This window comes from Gopherus evgoodei, chromosome 10, assembly GCF_007399415.2.
Source record: "Gopherus evgoodei ecotype Sinaloan lineage chromosome 10, rGopEvg1_v1.p, whole genome shotgun sequence".
In the NCBI taxonomy this organism is placed as follows: Eukaryota; Metazoa; Chordata; order Testudines; family Testudinidae; genus Gopherus; species Gopherus evgoodei.
Window position 1 is genome coordinate 82,139,576 of NC_044331.1, and position 20,397 is coordinate 82,159,972.

The following is a 20,397-nucleotide window of genomic DNA, read 5'->3' on the forward strand; positions in this document are numbered from 1 at the left end:
TCGAGTGAGATATTGACAGATCCAGGAAGAGATTAGGAGAGACAAAGCTTTATCCACCCAAACAGCTCCTTCCATCTCCCACCTGACTCACCTGCTCATGCCAAAACGCAACCACCAGTCCCAAAGAGGCATTGTGATGTCACATCACGCTGTCGTCATATTCCACCCTGGTCTGCCACAGCATCCATGGCTAAGGGCTCAGGACTGTGTAGGAGCCACATCAAGTCTATACAATTAACTCCCGCCCTCTCCATCAGTCCATCATTGTACTGATCCAGAAACAGCCGAGCTCTAGGGCAGGAGTCAGGGAGATTGTTCTGGACAGGCCCGGGACAGCGTATCAACAAGTTTAGTGTATTGTTTCCTTTGACCGTAGGACGTGAAGGGGGAAGACAGATACTTATTCCACACTCTGAACAGCAGCGTCAGAGGTGAAAGATTCATCTTGTGGCCTCAGTTTAAAAACCCTCTTTCATGGCACCTCCACGGCAGACCAAGCCTTTAGCACAGGCCAAGCTCCGGAAAAAGAGCCACCTAATGCTGGTGTTTTACTGGAGAAAGAACAGGCAAGGGAAGAAACTGCCCTCTTCTCCCTTGGAGTCTTCCACATCGTCACCTTCTCCTAGTCCCACTGAGACCACTGCCTCTAGCAGCAGCACCCAGCCCAACGTGCCTGGTGGATCTAAGCTGACAGCACCCCGCAAGAAGAAAGGCAGCCCAGCTTCGTCCAGCTGGCCTGCCCCAGAGGACGGAGCTCTGTCTGGCCTCCTGGGGGGAGCCCCATTTGTTGTGGCTGAGAACAGGTTCAAGAGGAAAGACTGCCCAGTCTGCCAAGACTCCATGGGCAAGAAGAAGAGGGACTCGGGTTCAGCAGCCAGGGTAAGGACAATTGGATGGGGCAGCTCTGGGCAGGACGGAGTAAGGAAGGGGTTGGGGAGTTTTCTTGTCACCACATAGGGATGGTTGAAGGGGGATCAGAAATGGTCCCTGAGAAGTAATTGATGGAAGGGGGATCATTTTCCCGACAGGAATGGGTGAGGGAGGTCAGCCTCCCAAGGAGGGATAATGGGGATGCTGGGGGAAAGGTTGATAAGGGGAGCAGGGACTAGCCCAAAGGAGTGGCTGGTGGGGATTATGGATGGGTGGCAATGGAGAACAGGAATTGGAGGCTGGGCCCCACGTGGGAAGAAGGTAGCGTTCCATATCCAGAGAGAAAATGCCATGCTTCTGCAGATGTTCCATGTCTGTAGTATTCAAAAGAGGCAGCTTCCATGAGAGCCACTGCTAATGTGGGAGGCATGAACTACCTATATCGCAATTGCCTAGCTAAAAGTCACACCCCGCTAGCTTCAAGCATGGCTGACGACCGATGCAAATCCTGCTGAGAGCGTGTCTGACAGCCAAATCCCTCCCCACCAAACGGCCACTCACCTGTGTCTTTACTTCCCACCCCCTCTCCCTTCACTGTCCTCCTCCGTTCCTGGGACATTTCACATTTGTCCTCAAAAACTGCCAGGTTAATTTCACTTTATTTGCAGACCCTTGCACAGGCTCTTAGTTTTATAGACGACCCAGCTAATGCTGAGCTACAAACCCTGTGATCGTTAACCATTCTTGCACATACAGTTTGCAGGCTCCACATTCACTCCTGGTCAACATTTCATCCTCTATTCGGGGGAGAAAAATTCTTGTGTTCCTAGTTCTAACCCTCCAAACAAACTCATCTAGCCAATGCGTTTCAATGAGCCTTCTAAGTACTGGAAGTATTTTTCTTTGTCTTCAGAGTCTCCATGAACAGCTTTGGAATGTTAGGACATGTCTACACTACAGCAGCACAGATCCAATGCAGCAGCTGTAGCACTGTAGTGCAGATGCTTCCTACGCTGACAGAAGGGGTTTGTCCATCAAGGTAGGGAGTCTACCCTCTGGAGAGGCAATAGCTAGGTCGATGGCGAAATTCTTCCATCATCCAAGCTGCACCTACAGTGGGGTTGAGGTCAACCTAATTATGTCACATAAGGTGTGTTATTTTTTTTTCCACAGTCCCAAGCAATGTAGCTAAGTTGACCTAAGTTTTAGGGTATAGACCAGGCCTGTGGCTCTCTCATAAATCCATATCGTTTTGGAGTTTAAATGTCTTTGTTTGTTCCTTTAAATATGGTACTAGACCAGGGGTTCTCAAACTTTTGTATTGGTGACCCCTTTCACACAGCAAGCCTCTGAGCGTGACACCCCCCATATAAATTAAAAACATTTTTTATATTTCGCAGTATTATAAATGCTGGAAGTGAAGCGGGGCTTGGGGTGGAGGCTGACAGCTCTCAATAATAAATAACCTTGTGACCCCTTGAGAGGTCACAACCCCCAGCTTGAGAACCCCTGTGCTAGACTGAACAAGCTGATTTAAATACAAGCTGAGTGGAAAGGGCTGTTCTATCACAGTCTTAATGCGCTTGCAAATCCTTTGGCTTTCCTGACCCCAGGTTAAGAAGAAAGTACAACCTTCAAATTGTCCACTCAATACAGAAGAACTGGGGCGAAACACATGGGCTTTCCTTCACACCATGGCAGCATATTACCCAGATCATCCCAGCAACATCCAGCAACACGAGATGGCTCAGTTCATGGATTTATTGAGCAAGTTTTATCCTTGTGTAAAGTGTGCAAAAAATCTAAGGAAAAGGTGAGTCCTTGTGGAATAAGGTCTAGTCTGCTCGCAAACATGCATCTGTTTAACTAAACCAGGGGTAGGCAACCTATGCCACGCGTGCCAAAGGTGGCACCCAAGCTGATTTTCAGTGGCACTCACACTGCCCGGGTCCTGGCCACCGGTCCGGGGGGCTCTGCATTTTAATTTAATTTTAAATGAAGCTTCTTAAACATTTTAAAAACCTTATTTACTTTACGTACAACAATAGTTTAGTTATATATTATAGACATAGAAAGAGACCTTCTAAAAACGTTAAAATGTATTACTGGCACGCGAAACCTTAAATTAGACTGAATAAATGAAGACTCAGCACACCACTTCTGAAAGGTTGCCGACCCCTGAACTAAACCAATGCTAAACTTTAATTGGATATTCTTATTTAAGTTTAGTTTAAATCTGTTCTTGCACTGGTTCACATTTAAATTGGTTTAAAAAATCACACCTTGCATTAAACCAAAGCAACCCTGCATATAGACAAGCATCAAAACAATCTACATGCTAGAAGCTGGCTTCAGGCGCTGGTCTCTGTTAATGCGAGATGTAAATCAGCCTGTTTCCCAGGGGTGCAGATGCTTTTTCATCATCCCCAAATGATATAGTCTGTGTTTAAATGCATCATAAGACATATCACGAGTAACACACAACTCCTGAGACAGCGCAGGCTCTGTGGTGGGGAATCCTTTGCTCCCAGGAGCTAACAGACCTGAGAGCACTCCTCCAGCAATGGTGTTTTCAGTGCTTTTGAATGGATTTGAGTTTATCACAATCTGTGAGAACCTGTTACAGACACTGTGGATACAGTCAGCCTGCGTCATGCTGGTGAAACAGTGACTTTCAGCTTCCAAAAACAACCTCTACCCAGCAAGTAAAATAATCAATTCCTCAAGCTTAACCAGCAGAAAGCAGGTAAACATTTGAGCAAACCTGGTATATATTCCCTCCTTTAGAGGGCAGTGTTACATCTACTGTAAACTGGAGCCTATTCATTACACACAATGGGAATTGTATTATATTACTATTATTATTATGATTGCAGTAGCACTCAAAATGTGCTCTCTAACTACAGATGAAGGCCTAGTCCTTGCCGGACAAATGTATGAAACCAACAAGGAGAGGGCGGGGGTTTGTACTGGAGTCATAGATACTGATTTTGAAAAAACGAATTACAAGGAGCCCAAAATACACAGCATCAGCTAAATGTTATTAAATCTGCCAACAGGTTTTCTCCTGTAAGAAGCTGATCACTGGGAATATTTTAAAGTATTAGTGAGCCCTGAGAATGCGATGGTTTTTGCAGAGGCAAAGGAGTTCGGATAGGGGCATCCAAACTTGGGTAGCATCAATAACTTGCTACGAGCCTGAAGGGCTATAAAATGGAACAGACTGCAGACACTTCATCATTAGTGAGAGTTATCAGCTATTCAGATATGAACTATATTGGATACAAGAATCTGCCTGGTGTGTTTCACCTTGATGAGTTGAGGTAGCTCAGAGCAAGATGGAGCATGGGACCTATATTTTCTATAAGAACAATTTTTCTATTGAAGATGGGGTGACCTCTGGCCACCTCTATAAACTCTGCAAGCACTTTAGTGACTTCTGGTTTGGAAAGTGAAATCAGTGATTCTGGACTGGAGTAAGTAGTGTTTTGATTCTTTTCCACCTCTGCAGCTTAAGCATAAAAAAGCCGGACACCAGCAACAGGAAGAAACTATCCCAGTGGATGTGCCTGCTTCACAATGATGTGAACAAGATGTTGGGCAAACCAGAGTTTGACTGCTCCCAGATGGATGAACGCTGGCGAGAGGGATGGAAGGATGGTTCTTGTGTCTAGTTTATGGAGACGCCATGGAAATAAGACTGATGTTATTATGATTTAAATATAATAAAAACTGAACCTGATGCAATATAATTAAAAACAATACAAGTAAACATGTGTGTACATGTGTCTGAAATGTCTTTATTTTCTCAAGAATCTTCCTATTTTCACCTGCAACTCAGGAGAAGAACCCAGTGGTAAGCAATTATTTAGCTGCTAAGACTAGGACTTTAGGCCTGTCGTGGGAACACGGTCACAAGTCATAACAGAAATTGTGACAAGTTTTATCAGATCAAGCCTTTAAATATTCTATAAGTCCACGGATGTCAACATGTTAATAAATGTTTACAGGAGCATGATCTTAAGTTGTGTTTTCCTTCTTTTTGTTTCCTTTACTCAGAGATGCCAGCATCTCAGTCCAATTAATGGGGACTGGAATAATGAAATCACCTTTACCCTCAATTAAGTTTTTGAGAACATGGGGGACTGTAACATTTTTGTTTAAAAACTTAAACATGGGTCTCTCCCTGCTAACTACGAACATGGATTTACATAGTTATCCTGTATTGTACATGCTCAAAACAGTTGTATTTTCTAAACCAAGCAAAGGCACAAAGCCTCAGAGAGCATCACATCCAAATCAAATTTCAAACGTCAACCATTTTGGGTAGCCTTGTCTAAAACTTGGATAACCAGAATTTTGTAAATGAGAAAATTTTATGTGATTCACCTATGGCAAGAAATGGATGCAAGGATGTTATTTAAAGTCAGACTTTACAGTCTTGCTCAGGTTCCAACTACAGACAAATCTGCATAGGCTCCTGCAGATTCTTTTATCCTGTTTGATGAAGTGGCTATTCACCCACAAAAGCTCATGCTCCAAAACGTCTGTTAGTCTATAAGGTGCCATAGGACTCTCTCTCGCTTTTTACCGATCCAGACTAACACGGCTCTGATACTATCCCATTTCAGTTTCACTCTCTTTAGCGGCTGCTCTAGGGTGGGCCAAGGCCAGGGGAAGGGGGAAACCCCGAAGAGAATTTTTGCTCTTTTTTCTTTCCTTCACCTCTTCCTCCCTTTCATCTTTCCTCCCTCCTCCACCATCCCTCACTCAGAGGCATCTCGCCCGCCTGCTAGGCCGCCTCCCCTGCCCAAGGCTAACAGTGGCAGCGCGGGTGAAGAATGCCACCCGGCCCAACATGCATTGCGGCTCCAAGATGGCGGCGCCCAGTGAGCGCAGAGGACACCCGGCTGATGGCCCGTCTGCCGGCCCCGGCCCTTTCCCCTTCCCCCTGCCCGGCGCCGGCGCCGGCGCGGAGGAGCAGCCCAGGAAGAAGCCGTGCCGGGCCTGCACGGATTTCAGGAGCTGGATCCGGGAGCAACGGAAGCAGACGGCCTCGCAGAGCGGGGTGAGGGGGCGGCCGGGGAGCAGCGCCCCCACTCCCAGCGCGGCAGGGGCTGGGAGGAGAGATGAGTCCCAGCGATCCCCATTCCCTTCCCGCCGCGAGGGGGAGGGACCACGAGTTCCCCACCCCCCTGTGATGTGCCCCCTGGGAATGACCCCTCTCCAGAATCCCCCTAGAGTGACCAGATGTCCCGATTTTATGGCCTGATTTGGGGGTCTTTTTCTTATATTGGCTCCTATTATCTCCCCACCCCCGTCCCAATTTTTCACCCTTGCTGTCTGGTCACACTAAATCCCCCTCTTCCTACAGACAATAGTTGGTAGGGGAGTACGAATGATCCACCTTTCCCCGTCACTCAGTGATTGAGGGGGGCACATGAGTGAGATACACACTTCCCCCGGACTCCCCTTACAGGATAGTATGAATGAGAACCCCCACCCTGCCAGCACAGCCCTTCACAAGCTATGGTTGACGGTGATAGGAATGAGACACCCTCTCAGCGCTCCTTTTCACAGGCAATAGTTGATGGGGGGATATGAATGAGAGACCCCCCCCAAAAAACAAACAAACAAATAAATAAAAACTTGTCTTCACCGGCAATGGTTAATGGGGGAGTACAAATGAGAACTTCTCCCCATGCTGCCTCCCCAGCACAGTCCTTCACTGGCAGTGGTTAACGGGGGAGTACAAATGAGACACGCCCCCAAACTCTCCTTCACAGTCTATGGTTGACAGGGGGTAGGAATGAGACACCCCCCACCTAGAACCTCCCCTTCATAGGCATGGTTGATGACAGGAGTATGAGACTATAGGCAAGTCACTTAACCTCCCTGTGCCCCTATCAGCAAAAAGGGGAGTAATCGTATTTGTCCACCTTATTTAAAAGGAGGTTTAATTAGCTAATATCGTTATGGGCCTTGAATTGAAGGTGCTCTAGAAACACAGAGTATATGGGGTTAGTGTAAGGTATGTTCATTTTTTATCCTGAGTACTAATATGCACATATAACCCTCTTATTTTTCTGACCCAGGAAGCATACGTTGAAGAGGAGAAGGAAAAGCCTCCAGATTGTCCTCTAGACAGAGAAGAACTTGGGAGAAACACATGGTCTCTCCTTCACACTATGGCAGCATATTACCCAGATCACCCAAGCAATTCCCAGCAGCAAGATATGACACAGTTCATTAACTTATTTTCTAAGTTTTTCCCTTGTGAAGAATGTGCAGAAGATCTGAGAGAAAGGTGAGTCTTTTGAAAATATATCTACAGGTAAGAGATCAACCTAAAGTGTTGGACTCCAATGGTCTGGTTTGCAGATCAACTTTTCCAGTAGTTGGTATCTTTGTACCTATTCTGTATTGTATTTTGTGTTGCAAAAATGTAGTTTTATGATTGAATAAATCATAAACAAGGACACAGGATATATACATTCAGAGGACAAACAAACACTCTACTGCTATCAGACAGCACAGTAGCTCCAAGAACTAGTGAAAGGAGTTTTGTTTGTTTGCTGGTTAGAACCTGGCTCATAAGAACGGCCACACAGGATCAGGCCAAAGGTCCATCTAGCCCAGTGTCCTGTCTTCCAACAGTGGCCAATGCCAGGTGCCACAGAGGGAATTAACAGAACAGGGATCAGTGATCCATCCCCTGTCACTCATTCCCAGCTCACTACCCAAACTCTGCTCACTGTATAAAATGTTGTTCTGAACCCCAAAGGGCAGCCATCTTGCCAGGTCAATATTAGGTTGACTCTTACCCAAAACACCACACTGTTAGCCAATCCTTTAGTGTTTAAAACTAAAGGTTTATTATAAAGAAAAAAGAATAAGAGTTATTAAATGGTAAAGCAATTAGATACATACATGAGACTACAAAGTCCATCTATCAGGTTCTTAGCAGTGTTTGTGAGTTCACTGGCTCGAAAGTCCCTCTGGAACACATCCACAGCTTTGATGGGTCATTCTGTCCTTTGTTCAGAGCTTCATTTGTAGAAAAGTTACTCCAGAGGTAAGAAGCAGGAACAAAGACAAAATGGAGAAGATGTAGCTACTCTTTATATTGTTTTGCCATGCGGCCTTTACTTCCTTTGTCCCAAACACAAACTTCACAGCACGCGGCATGGAAAAGCCTTGGAGTTCTGTCCACAGACAGGCATGCCCTTACATGTCTTGCTGACTTATAAGGTGTATCCCCAGGCTCCTTTCCATGGCTTCATTGTACCACCGATGACAGGGTAGGCAGTGCTGATGCCAATCTGTCCGGGGGAATCACCCAGAAACACAGCTCAAGTTTTGAAATACGGATATATCATACATATCTATAACTTACAATAAAAAAGATGATACAAACATATAAACAAGATTAACTTACTTGGCCAGTCATAACATTTTAACAGATACCATGTGTCATATCTGGTCAGATTCCTTGCAATTTTATAATATTGCTATTCACAATATTATAAAGTGTCCATTTATTCAATACAGCGTCACGCAAAGTTAATATCTCTGGTATCAAATCAGTATCCTAACCTAGCAGGAAAAGTGAACTGCATGAAGAAGTTTATAGAAGTGTTTGCGTGCTTCTTTCAAAAGGTGACTAAAGATTCAGTACAGAGCTTCATATTTGGTACGTGGAGATGAGAAATCTTCTTGTCTTTTACCGGAGCAAACAGATCTTAAAAAGCTACTCCAGTAATGATATTTTTACTGCTGTGGAGGGGTACCACTTTATACGATTAGCAGCTGCACAATGCAGATCCTATGGTGCTAGCCAGCCTGTGTCACACTGGGGAAATAGAATCAATGATTTTGAACTTCCAAAAACAGCCTTGCCTTAGTGACTGAAAGAATCAGCTTACGCTAGCTCAGACAGTAGACAGAATGGCTGAATACAACACATGAGGTGGGCTGATATATATTTTGTCTGCTAGAGGGTAGAGCTTCATCTTCTGTACACCCAAGCCAATTCATTACCCACAAATGGAATTATCTAGTGCAAAAAAAGAGAGTTTTGTATGTGAGAGCTCATTAGTGACTAAAATACCTTGATGGAGCCCAACATCGAAAAGATGCTCGTTATTATTTACTTTATTTGCCAACAGATTCTCTCAGATCAAATTATTTATGAGCCTGAATACTTTTGCCATGGAAAAACTGTTTTGATTGGCATCTAAGTTTTTTCCCAACCAAGGATGTGACTGATAAGGAGCTTCAGGAGTGCACCTAACTAACATGCATCCAAGCCAGTTGCAGCCTTTAATGTGGAGGTGCATCCTGCAATGAATACGCTGGCCTTTGTGGTCTCTGTGAGGCATATCAAAATAGAGGATGAGGGAGGCTCTGACCATCTGTGGGCCACACACCTGCTTTGGAGAGTGAAATCAGTGCCTATAAAGTAGTAAACAGTGTTTGATTCCTCTTCCCTCTGCAGATTACGCACAAATCAGCCTGATGCCAGAAGCAGGAATAATTTGTCCCAGTGGCTATGCCTGCTTCATAATGACATCAACAGGAAGCTGGGGAAGTCTGAATTCGACTGCTCCCGGGTAGATGAACGCTGGCGAGATGGTTGGAAAGATGGCTCCTGTGATTAATTAGTAGAGACTCTACAGGAAGTCAGACCAATTCTAGTATAATAAGAATCATCCCTGATGTGAACTCGGTACAAGGAGCTGCAGCTCAATAGTTTGTATGTGTGGCTGACATGACTTGTGGAAATAAATGTGTATCCTGCTCTAAAAGGAAACTCAGAAATCTCATCCCAACAGAATATTGTTTTAGGGGGTAACTAATATATGGTCATGTAGCTGCTGGGACTGGAATCATACATGTGCCACAGGAAGTGCCAGAAACTTGCAAAACTCTTGTCACTGGGACAGTTCACAGTAAGGAAAAGTCTCTCAATTTCTACAGTTCTAGGGGCACCTCGTGACTGCTGTTCCTTTCACTTTTTACATAGTCCTAGCCTCCTCCTCTTCTACATTTTTGTTTATCTGCAAACATTGCTGTCAAGTTTTAGGCAGTGCCTTTCTTCCTCTGTGTCACTTCAGCCCATTCTGCTGGTCTTACAACTGGCAGCCCCACTACAAATCCATAAGTCTGCTCCATTCTGTGCCTACCATGTCGTCCTGATCTCTTGTTCCAGAATCTATGAGCTGTTGTCTGTTAATGCTATTTAACCATTAATTCACCTGCCGCCCACTTACTTGCTAAAAGGCCTCAAGGCAGGTAGATTTTATTTAAACTTTAAAAATCATGGAATCCAGATCTCTCATTCCAGCCATGATAAATATCCTCGTTTTGTGTGTTCCTTTGTCTAATCTTTCAAGAGGGCATTTCTGGAAGAAAAAAGAAGCACAAAAACCTCCAGTAGAACAAATAGCACAAATTAATTAGCTGAATTTTAAACATTATGATTTGATTGCTAATTGTTTGGGCTCATTGGGAGCATGACGTAAGAATTCCCATGGAACCACCTGCTTTTAACGTATATATTTTTTATCTCTGCTGTGAACTTTTGTTGTTTGTAGAAGTGGTTGCAATGATGTGTGAGAGTGTTATCTGGTTGTAATGAAGCCAATTCAGATGAGTTTTACATCTAAGAGTGTGTTATGAAATCCTTGATAAATAATCACAGACTCGACTGGTCTGTATGCTCCTAAGGTGAAAATCTCTCTTGGGCAGGCCCTCTGCTCTAAGTTCTGTGCAGCATTTGAATCCCATTTGCCTTTGTTCGTTTTAAATAATACCTAGGCCCGCCCTGCATTGTGGACTTAAAGTGGTGCATGGTGTGAAATTCACCCCTAGGAACTGGTCAAGTTCCATACTGTGTATTGGGCCGCTAGGTAGGGAGTGTGTGGGGGGGGGGCGGGGGGCGAGAGAGAATTTCAGATGAACGTGAAATAAAACCGGCTTGTTTAAAATACTTTAGTTGCTTTGCTCGACTTTGTCTATGTAGACAAATTTAAATTGTTAGAATTATTGCAAGATATTACAGGTATTGCATGCAGTCTTTTTTGCTTAAATTTGTAAGGTTTTCTGGGTACCAAATAGTCTCTATTTTCTGCTGATGTTTTAAAACTATTTGGGGGGTTTTGGTGAACATCCTAAGTGTGTCGTCCCCTGAGCTACTTCAGCATAAGCAGTGATTTATGGAAGTAGATTGGGGGTGGCATGGAAATTGTAATGGGTGGTATCTCTGTAAGCGAACAGGGTGCTAGTACCTTCTATTAGCAAACATCTGATCCAGAGACTATGGTACCAAGGGCTCCTTGGAGAACATGTGAACATTCAAAGCTTTGAGAAAGTGTTCAGAGGATTTAACCCTCTATTACCCTTTCAAGCCAGACCTGTTAAAACAATACCATACTGGTTTTTTTTCCAAGTTAGTTGCATTCAGCAGGCGGTGTATTTTATCTCACTGTCTGCAATATTGCTTTCATTCTAATTCAACTGAAGCTTGATTTCATATCATTTTTATGTTTTAACTGAATTGGGACTTCAGGACATGATTCAGGTTATTAAAAAACCTCATTAAAAGTGTCTTGGTGTATGTTTAGCTTCTTGGAACCAATACATTCCAAATATCTCACCCTCAGAATCAAATATTTACAATAGTGTGAAATTCATACCTGTGCAAAGGATCAGCACAAGGCCTGTGCCCACTAACAACCCTCTGCAGACCTCAAAACAGTGCTTAATTCAATATCCTCAGTTAACATCTGCATATTGCATTCGCTTATCAGCAGATTCTGGCTACTTGTTTGTTAATAGGGCAGATTGTAACTGTGCTGAGTGGTTAGCTGGTAACAATAGCAAAAGTTAGTGTTCTCTTTTTTCTTATATATGTACACTTTACATGACTGCTTTGATTTGTCATGTATTTCTCAGGCCTAATTTCATATCTGTGCTTTTGCTTCATGGTTTTCCCCCCCATTGAAGGTCACATCTAACATTTTGATCTTATTTGTGCAATTTCTTTAGGATGTTTATAGTCATGTAGGGAGGGAAAAAGTAGGATTATTTAATCTTTTAATGCATATGATGAATGTAGTTCTAAGAATCAGTATTCCTATTGATATCAAAATAGGACAAACTATTTCACTTCTGATTCTCCACTCCATGGGGCTTTATGAAGAAGAGACCAGATCATAGACTATCAGGGTTGGAAGGCACCTCAGGGGGTTATCTAGTCCAACCCCCTCCTCAAAGTAGGACTAATCCCCAGACAGATTTTTGCCCCAAATCCCTCAAGAGCCCCCTCAAGGATTGAGCTCACAACCCTGGGTTTAGCAGGCTAATGCTCAAACCACTGAGCTATCCCTCCCTCCTGACCTGAGTTTGTATCCCCATCTGAGAAACAGTAAATGGAATTAAACCTACTCCATAGGGTTATTAGAAGGCATCATTAATGCTAGTAAAGTGCTGTGATTCCCTTCAGTGAAAGGGGCCATAGACATGAAATTATTCTGTAGGCAAGATTCTTGCCTGTCAATTTTTGCCCTAATTTGGCTAAGGGCGAAGTCCCTGCTACTCTCATTGACTCAGTGGAAGACAAATTATGGATTCAACACACCCTCTCAGGATCAGACCTGTAACTGCACGACAGAATAACTGAAGTGTGGCAGAACTCAAGCAGACAGGTGTCCAGAGTTTTGTGGCTAGTAGCCCAGGTAAAGGAGATAGTCATGTTAACTACATGCAAGTTGCCTGGCCTCAAGCTCCCCTGTGCTGCCGCCAGAATGAGGGAGGCTGCAGCCCCAACAGGACTTCCCATTATGCGATGAACTAGGGTGAGGAGAGGCAGGTGCTCCTTAATGATCACCTAGGGTATAATTCCAACACTGCTCCTTGCAGCATTTAGCATCACAAATAACATGCTGCTCTCACTGGCCAGTTTGCATTCACGGTGGTGGTGGGGCTTGCAGAACAGAGATCAGGGAGCAACAAGGGAATCATCTGACTCACGAATAAGGCAGCTCTGCCTCCCATTGCTGGCAAGTATTCTGTGGGGATGCTGACTGAAGCTTTGGGAGGGACAATGTCTAAGATTTTCCCCAGGATTAACTGTTTCTGTGCAGCGTATTGGGTGTAAATATTCTCTTTTACAACTAGAGCACGGGGGATAGTTCTACCTATTGATATTTTTACCCTTTAAACCTGTCAGCGAATGTAAGGAATCTCCACTTTCCTGCTGCTATTTCATGATATCCATCTTATGTTGACTGCTGCAGACAGGGACTATGCTCTGTACTTTTAAAAAAAAATTACTGCTGGCTAGCCCTACAAGCCTCTTTTGCCTACAGTGCAGGGGATGGCAGTGCAAGCTCCCTCTCTACTGTGCATTGATGTGGAGGGTCTGCTTGCAGGAATGAAAGCACAAGCACTGTCTCCATGGATATCCAATACCCAGCACTTCTCTGGAGACTGCCTGCAAGGTAGTTGTGATGTGGGCAGTATCCACTGGGAATGAAAACACTGACTCATTCATGTCGATCACCAAGCAGCTAACAGGTTTAGGGTTACTTGTTACTAACCTGGGTCAAATTTGAACCTATGCTCATATTCTATTACTAATCCCTTGAGCCATCAACTTCATTTTTATGATTTCTCTTAAAGTTTCCAGTAACAACGATAACCAGCAGCACCAGTATTTTATCTGCCTAGCTTTGAAACTGTTCTTCCTGCCTTGGGCATGTGATAATCTTGGTCTATCAGTGCTTAGTGAATCAGAAGCTTCTACAGCACAAAGAGTCCTCATGGGTGCGCTGCATGAAAGACTTCTCCAGTGGAAAGCCCTGCAACCTGAGTGGCAGTGATGAGATCAGGGCCCGGCAGGCAGGACTCCTGGGTTCTGTTCCTGACACCCACTGCCTCGCTGTGTGCCCCAGGTTGAAAGGTGCTCTTTCTGTGCGAAGTGTTATTTCTGTGCATTGTGCCGGCACAGGTGTTTCCTTTTCCTTAATGTTACAGCAATCCATCCATGTAAAAGCTCAGTTGGGCCAAGTTTTCTTCTCATGCGTGAAACACCATCACACTTGCCCCTACAGCACTGCCCACCCCAGCCCCCTTTAGGATCTCGGCTACACTGTGATGTTGAAGGTTGTAGCAGCTCTGCAGAAGAGTTCTTTCGCATTTCAACCAAGTAGCCACTGGAGGGCAACAGAGCATATATTTCCTTGACTTCCCCATTTCTTTCTCATGCTTTTACATCACAGCAGAAACTGTCCAAGCCGCCCCTGGGTTTTTGCCTGCTACTTGTCCCCTTTCTGTGGATGGTAGGAGGGAATTTCTCATTTGTTACTCTTCAACCAATGGCATGTTGATTTTAACTCTGGTTCTGTGGTTACCTGCCATGTGCACTGCTCTTTTCATTGTTCCCTTTTATGGAGGGAAGTGAGAGAGGGGGAACTCCCCTGCGTGTCGCTGAAATCTGCACTCAGCACCATAGGCAAACACCGGCCAGCATCCAGACAGTATGTCCAGCGTGCTTTCTACATGGTGTTCCTAGTAGTTATTCCCAGTATGTTGAAGAACCCAGCCGCTGCTCCCAAGCATATGGCAGATAAGGAAATGGAAAAGCCACTTTAAAAGCATTTGCCTCATCTGCTCATTTTATAATCATTTTCTCAGCTAAAGGATTTTTCTGGGGTGTATTTATTTTTTGCTGCATTGCAAATGGTGGTAGATTCTGTAAAAACAACTAAAAATAATAATAGCTCTTAGCATCCATTCTCAAACTGCTTTACTCATGGGGAAACTGAGGCAGAGTGGTGCGGTGACTGGCCCAAGGTTACTCAACAGGCTATTGGCAGTGTTAGGAATGGACCCCAGGTCTCTTGAGTTGTAGTCCGGTGCTTTAGCAACCATGACACACCACCTAGATAATCCCTGCCCCAAGGAATTTACAGACTAAAGAAATGTTGGCATTAATGGTCCCTACCTTGTGTGTTGTGTCAGCTCCTCCCACTGCTGGGGGAAGGGCTGCCCTGCTTCTTCCTCCTTTCGGTGGCCAGCTGCCGGAGAGCAGCTTTAAGTTATGGTCTGCTTCACAGCTCCTTCAGCCAATGGCAGAGGCTGCAGAGGAGATCAGTTGAATCAGCCTGTTTCCAATCGGTGCCTCCTACCTTTTCCTGAAGACAGCCTAGCCCAGGGCTGAATTGGGCCCCTGTGCTGCAACCAGGATCTCATCTGAACAATAAGAGTCATTGATCAACTCACTGTTTTGCTGTCTCTGCACCAGCGAACAGTGCTGAGGTCTCAACAAGAACAAGGAAGTTCATTATTATTTTAAGTATTATTGCAGTAGCACCTAGAGACCTCAAACAAGCCAGGCCTGTCTGTGCTGAGTGTTGGACAAACAGAAAATGATAGTCCCTGGCCTTAAGAACTTGCAGGCTAAAGACCAGATATAACAGGTGGGTCACAAGATGGTAACAAACGTAACAGGATGTTAGCCAGAAACAGTGATCACAACTCGCTTTGTGTGGAAGAACCTCTGCGTTCGCATGGGTGCAAGAGATAGAGAGCAAATGGCAATGTTAAATAACTTCCACCCCCTTTAAAAAACAAGTCAGACGTTCCACCCAGCCCCCTTCAGAGTGTTTCTCTCTTTTGTTAAAGCACTGAGCTGTAATTTCTAAAACACAGGCGCTGGACCGTGACAGTGAGCACTTCCCCCTTTGACTCTTAACTAAGTTTAGACAGAACCCAGCTTTTCTCTGCCTTTGTCATTTACAGCTGGTGTGAAATGCTACCAGTGGTGTAAATAAGTGGAGAATTTTGACTGGTACGGTTTACGCTCACTTTGGACAAGTTTAAATGACAATATAAGGTGCAAAGTAGTGGAGAAGGTTGGCCTAGGGGGTAAGGAAAAGGGCTGGGACTGAGGAGATCCTGCTTCAATTCCTAGCACTGTCAGACTCCCTATGTGACTTTGGGTAAGTCAGTCTCTCTGGCCTTAGTTTCCCATCTGTAACATGGGGAAAATTCTCCCTCCCTTTGCCTGCCTTTCCTGTTTAGATTATAAGCTTTTTGGGAGTGGGACTGTGATTCTCTCTGAGTATGTACAGCACCTAGCGCAGTGGGGTCCTGAACTTAGTATGCACTATTGTAATACAAGTAGGTTCCACAAGTTTTTTTGTCAAGCTTCAATTTTCCTTTGAACTCCAGAGATTCCTTTAGTATTCACAGTGCATGATCATTTAAAACACAAAAAGCCATTCCCCATTTTCAGAAGGTAACTGCAGATCCCATCCTCATCACACTTTTCCAGGTTTTTGCAGACCTGGCCTGATAGCTCTTGTATTCTCAGGCAACAGAGAAATACAAAACCAAACGAACTGCAAGTGCTCCTCTTGCAAGGGTTCCTTATGGTTCACTGTAGCTCAGATGAGAGCTGTAGTAGCTACACATGTCATATCACTGCTCAGGCTACCATGAATCTGCCCCTTGTCTTTGTAGCTGTCCATCTCTGTTCTCATTATCATCCCTGCTTCACTGGAGTACTGAACAGATAGCAGGTGACTAGTGCAAAAAGCAACGGTTTGGTCTGGCTCTCCACAGAATGTGACGTGCTGCTATAGATCTAATGGAGTGTATGGAGTTCAGCTAGGGATCCTCTTTCCCTTACTTCACAATTAAGCGGATGAATCTGAGCTTTTTCTTGACCTACCAACATTCAGCCCTGGCCTCATGCCAGGCTAGATTAAAGGTTTGGAAAATCCAATATTTGGAACTTCCCCCAAAATGTCTTGTGCTCTGAAACCTTTAGTGAAGGAACAAATACCATGTTCACTGGATTGGATTGCACCCCTAGAACTCCCCCCCTCATGGTCATTATAAAATCCTCTGGCTTTTTTTTGGCCAGTCTTGGGGTTTTGTGAATCCATCTGTCTAATGCAAATAGAGTCTTAGGGATGCAGAATGCAGTGAGCCAGGATTCCCCTGGCAGTTTCCATTAGAGAAGTTACTCTCCACTTCCCCTCCTTTTACAAAAATATCATCTTGTGTTTTCTGCGTATTAAATGGCTGCTGATTTCCACCTCAGAGGTGGCTGCATTTCAGCAGTGGATGAGTGAACATTATATAAGTAGCCTTAAGGTAACTTTGGGATGCTCCAGAATGGAAGACGCTATGTAGTTCTAGAATAACAGCATGCTTGGGTATTGTCAGTGGACTAATCCATTAGCTCTGGTACTGTGCATTGTGGATTCCCACACACTCCCTGAAAAGATTTCCATTAGCTCTTTTCTATCTTCTCAGAGGCTCATTGTATGAGGCAATTTTGTTCAGACGTTGGTGTGTGCCAAGCAAAGCATTTCAGAGTAGCATGATCATAAACAACACGTTTATATTTGCTAAAGGGCAGAGCATTGCAATTGCATGTGCCAGTCCAGTAATAAACAGAACATGCTGTATCACTGTTCCCATCTGCTTGAACAGACCAGGTCAAATTCAGCCTGATGTGGTTTAGCTGAAGTCAAGGGACTTTACACCACGGATGTCAAGTATCAGAGGGGTAGCCGTGTTAGTCTGGATCTGTAAAAGCAGCAAAGAATCCTGTGGCACCTTATAGACTAACAGACATTTTGGAGCATGAGCTTTCGTGGGTGAATACCCACTTCCTCAGATGCATGTAGTGGAAATTTCCAGGGGCAGGTATATATATGCTAGCAAGCAAGCTAGAGATAACGAGGTCAGTTCAATCAGGGAGTATGAGGCCCTGTTCTAGCAGTTGAGGTGTGAAAACCAAAAGAGGAGAAACTGGTTCTGTAGTTGGCAAGCCATTCACAGTCTTTGTTCAATCCTGAGCTGATGGTGTCAAATTTGCAGATGAACTGAAGCTCAGCAGTTTCCCTTTGAAGTCTGGTCCTGAAGTTTTTTTGCTGCAGGATGGCCACCTTAAAGGTCTGCTATAGTGTGGCCAGGGAGGTTGAAGTGCTCTCCTACAGGTTTTTGTATATTGCCATTCCTAATGTCTGATTTGTGTCCATTTATCCTTTTCCGTAGAGACTGTCCAGTTTGGCCGATGTACATAGCAGAGGGGCATTGCTGGCATATGATGGCGTATATTACATTGGTGGATGTGCAGGTGAATGAACCAGTGATGGTGTGGCTGATCTGGTTAGGTCCTCTGATGGTGTCGCTGGTGTAGATATGTGGGCAGAGTTGGCATCGAGGTTTGTTGCATGGATTGGTTCCTGAGCTAGAGTTATTATGGTGCGGTGTGCAGTTACTGGTGAGAATATGTTTCAGATTGGCAGGTTGTCTGTGGGCAAGGACTGGCCTGCCACCCAAGGTCTGTGAAAGTGTGGGATCATTGTCCAGGATGGGTTGTAGATCCTTGATGATGCGTTGGAGGGGTTTTAGCTGGGGGCTGTATGTGATGGCCAGTGGAGTCCTGTTGGTTTCTTTCTTGGGTTTGTCTTGCAGTAGGAGGCTTCTGGGTACACGTCTGGCTCTGTTGATCTGTTTCCTTATTTCCTCGTGCGGGTATTATAGTTTTGAGAATGCTTGGTGGAGATTTTGTAGGTGTTGGTTTCTGTCTGTGGGGTTAGAGCAGATGCGGTTGTACCTCAGTGCTTGGCTGTAGACAATGGATTGTGTGATGTGTCTGGGATGGAAGCTGGAGGCATGAAGGTAGGCATAGCGGTTGGTAGGTTTTCGATATAGGGTGGTGTTAATGTGACCATCACTTATTTGCACTGTGGTGTCAAGAAAGTGGACCTCCCGTGTAGATTGGTCCAGGCTGAGGTTGATGGTGGGGTGGAAGCTGTTGAAATCGTGGTGGAATTTTTCCAGAGTCTCCTTCTCATGGGTCCAGATGATGAAGATGTCATCAATGTAGCGTAGATAGAGAAGGGGCGTGAGTGGACGAGAGCTGAGGAAGCATTGTTCCAGGTCACAAGACAAACCCAAGAAAGAAACTAACAGGACTCCACTGTGAATGGCTTGCCAACTACAGAACCAGTTTCTCCTCTTTTGGTTTTCACACCTCAACTGCTAGAACAGGGCCTTATCCTCCCTGATTGAACTGACCTCGTTATCTCTAGCTTGCTTGCTAGCATATATATACCTGCCCCTGGAAATTTCCATTACATGCATCTGAGGAAGTGGGTATTCACCCACGAAAGCTCATGCTCCAAAACGTCTGTTAGTCTATAAGGTACCACAGGATTCTTTGCTGCTTTTACACCATGGATGAAATCTGGCCCATTGTCTTGCAGGGGCCAAGCACCTGAAAAGTGCTTACTCTTAACTTATTCTGAGTGCTGATCTGAATCAGTTTCACTGTAAATTCATTGCTATCAGGGCTGACGAGTTTCACATCGGTAATTCGTTTTTAGGGTTTCATTGAAGCAGAGGTGGCCATAGATTGGGTTAATCTCGAGTAAGAGCAGGAACAGAGAAAAAACATTGTCCACTGCAACTCTGGTGCAGGGAAGAGGTCAAGGACCTTCATGCATTTGGTTACATTGGCTTATGTTGCCTGCTGCCATACTTCATATGGGCCTGATCCTGTGCCCAGTGAAATCAATGCTAAATCTGGTCTTTAGGGATGATGCCCTTCACACTACATTGACAAGCCATTCTACACCTCTCTCTACACTAGCACTTTTGTTGGTAAAGCTTTTGTCAGCCAGGGGTGTGAAAAAACAGCCCTCTGACTGACATCAGTTTACCGGACAAAAGTGCTGGTGTGGATAGCACTAAGTGGGCAGGAGAGACTCTCCTACCAACATCGCTAAAGTCACTCAGTGGGGGTGGTTTAATTATGCTGGCAGAAGAGCTCTCTCCTGCCATCAAAGAGCAGCTACACGGGAGACTTTACAGCTGTGCCACTGTAAGATCTGTAGTACAGACATAGCCTGAAAAGCAGCATAGGAGGAGATCAGGGTGTCATTATGGGCCTGACCATGAAAGTCAGTGGGAGTTTGGTTATTGACTTCAATGGGAGGAAGATCCCACACTCCAGGAACTAAGTGGATTATATTAATATACAGGAGAATTTCAACGTGGCAGCTGTGCTAACTCCCAAGGCCCCCATGACCGGGATATCTGAACATCTCCAGGTGTTGGCCAACTAGAGCCAGATGATTTCTGGGGTACAGCAGGAGGGATCAAGTGAGTTTAAACCAAATCCCACAATTCCTCTGGGTGGCATCTCATAATCTGCCACATTTTTCCAGAATGCGTAGAGCCTAAAGGCAGCACTGGGTACCCTGGGATACCTCTTCAGTGTGCAGCACACGTCTGTCAAACAGTGCTGCCTAATGTGAATACTGCTTCAGAAGCAAAGGAGTTTACCCCAGTGACCAGTGTATGCACAGCAGTGTGAATGGACACTATCATTGCAGAATAAGGATATAAACGATCCTATAACTTCTGCATGTAGACAAGACCTGAGTTATGCAGGGGCAGATCCCCTTCTCGGGCTGTGTCTGGACTGAACGCTGCAGT

The 20,397-nt window shown here is 44.8% G+C and overlaps 2 protein-coding genes across 2 annotated transcripts; both read left to right on the forward strand.

The window, feature by feature from the left end:
• Positions 1 to 290: 290 nt before the first annotated feature.
• Positions 291 to 4,544, forward strand: LOC115659262 (FAD-linked sulfhydryl oxidase ALR-like). Its single transcript, XM_030579202.1, has 3 exons — positions 291 to 879; positions 2,484 to 2,683; positions 4,382 to 4,544. Exons 1-3 carry the CDS (start codon positions 475 to 477, stop codon positions 4,542 to 4,544), a joined length of 768 nt encoding a protein of 255 aa, XP_030435062.1. The 5' UTR covers positions 291 to 474.
• Positions 4,545 to 5,728: 1,184 nt separating this feature from the next.
• LOC115658969 (FAD-linked sulfhydryl oxidase ALR-like) lies at positions 5,729 to 11,478 on the forward strand. The gene is made up of 3 exons (XM_030578591.1): positions 5,729 to 5,938; positions 6,966 to 7,177; positions 9,368 to 11,478. The coding sequence occupies exons 1-3, from the start codon at positions 5,729 to 5,731 to the stop codon at positions 9,528 to 9,530; spliced, it is 585 nt and encodes a 194-aa protein (XP_030434451.1). The 3' UTR covers positions 9,531 to 11,478.
• The last annotated feature ends 8,919 nt before the right edge of the window (positions 11,479 to 20,397 follow it).

Excerpts from the sequence above, each read along its gene's own strand:
- LOC115659262 (XM_030579202.1), top strand. The coding sequence starts at position 475 with ATGGCACCTCCACGGCAGACCAAGCCTTTAGCACAGGCCAAGCTCCGG. Across the intron at positions 880-2,483 it reads ACTCGGGTTCAGCAGCCAGG|GTTAAGAAGAAAGTACAACC; the intron begins GTAAGGACAATT and ends TCCTGACCCCAG. Across the intron at positions 2,684-4,381 it reads GCAAAAAATCTAAGGAAAAG|CTTAAGCATAAAAAAGCCGG; the intron begins GTGAGTCCTTGT and ends CCACCTCTGCAG.
- LOC115658969 (XM_030578591.1), top strand. The coding sequence starts at position 5,729 with ATGCATTGCGGCTCCAAGATGGCGGCGCCCAGTGAGCGCAGAGGACAC. Across the intron at positions 5,939-6,965 it reads AGACGGCCTCGCAGAGCGGG|GAAGCATACGTTGAAGAGGA; the intron begins GTGAGGGGGCGG and ends TTTCTGACCCAG. Across the intron at positions 7,178-9,367 it reads GCAGAAGATCTGAGAGAAAG|ATTACGCACAAATCAGCCTG; the intron begins GTGAGTCTTTTG and ends TTCCCTCTGCAG.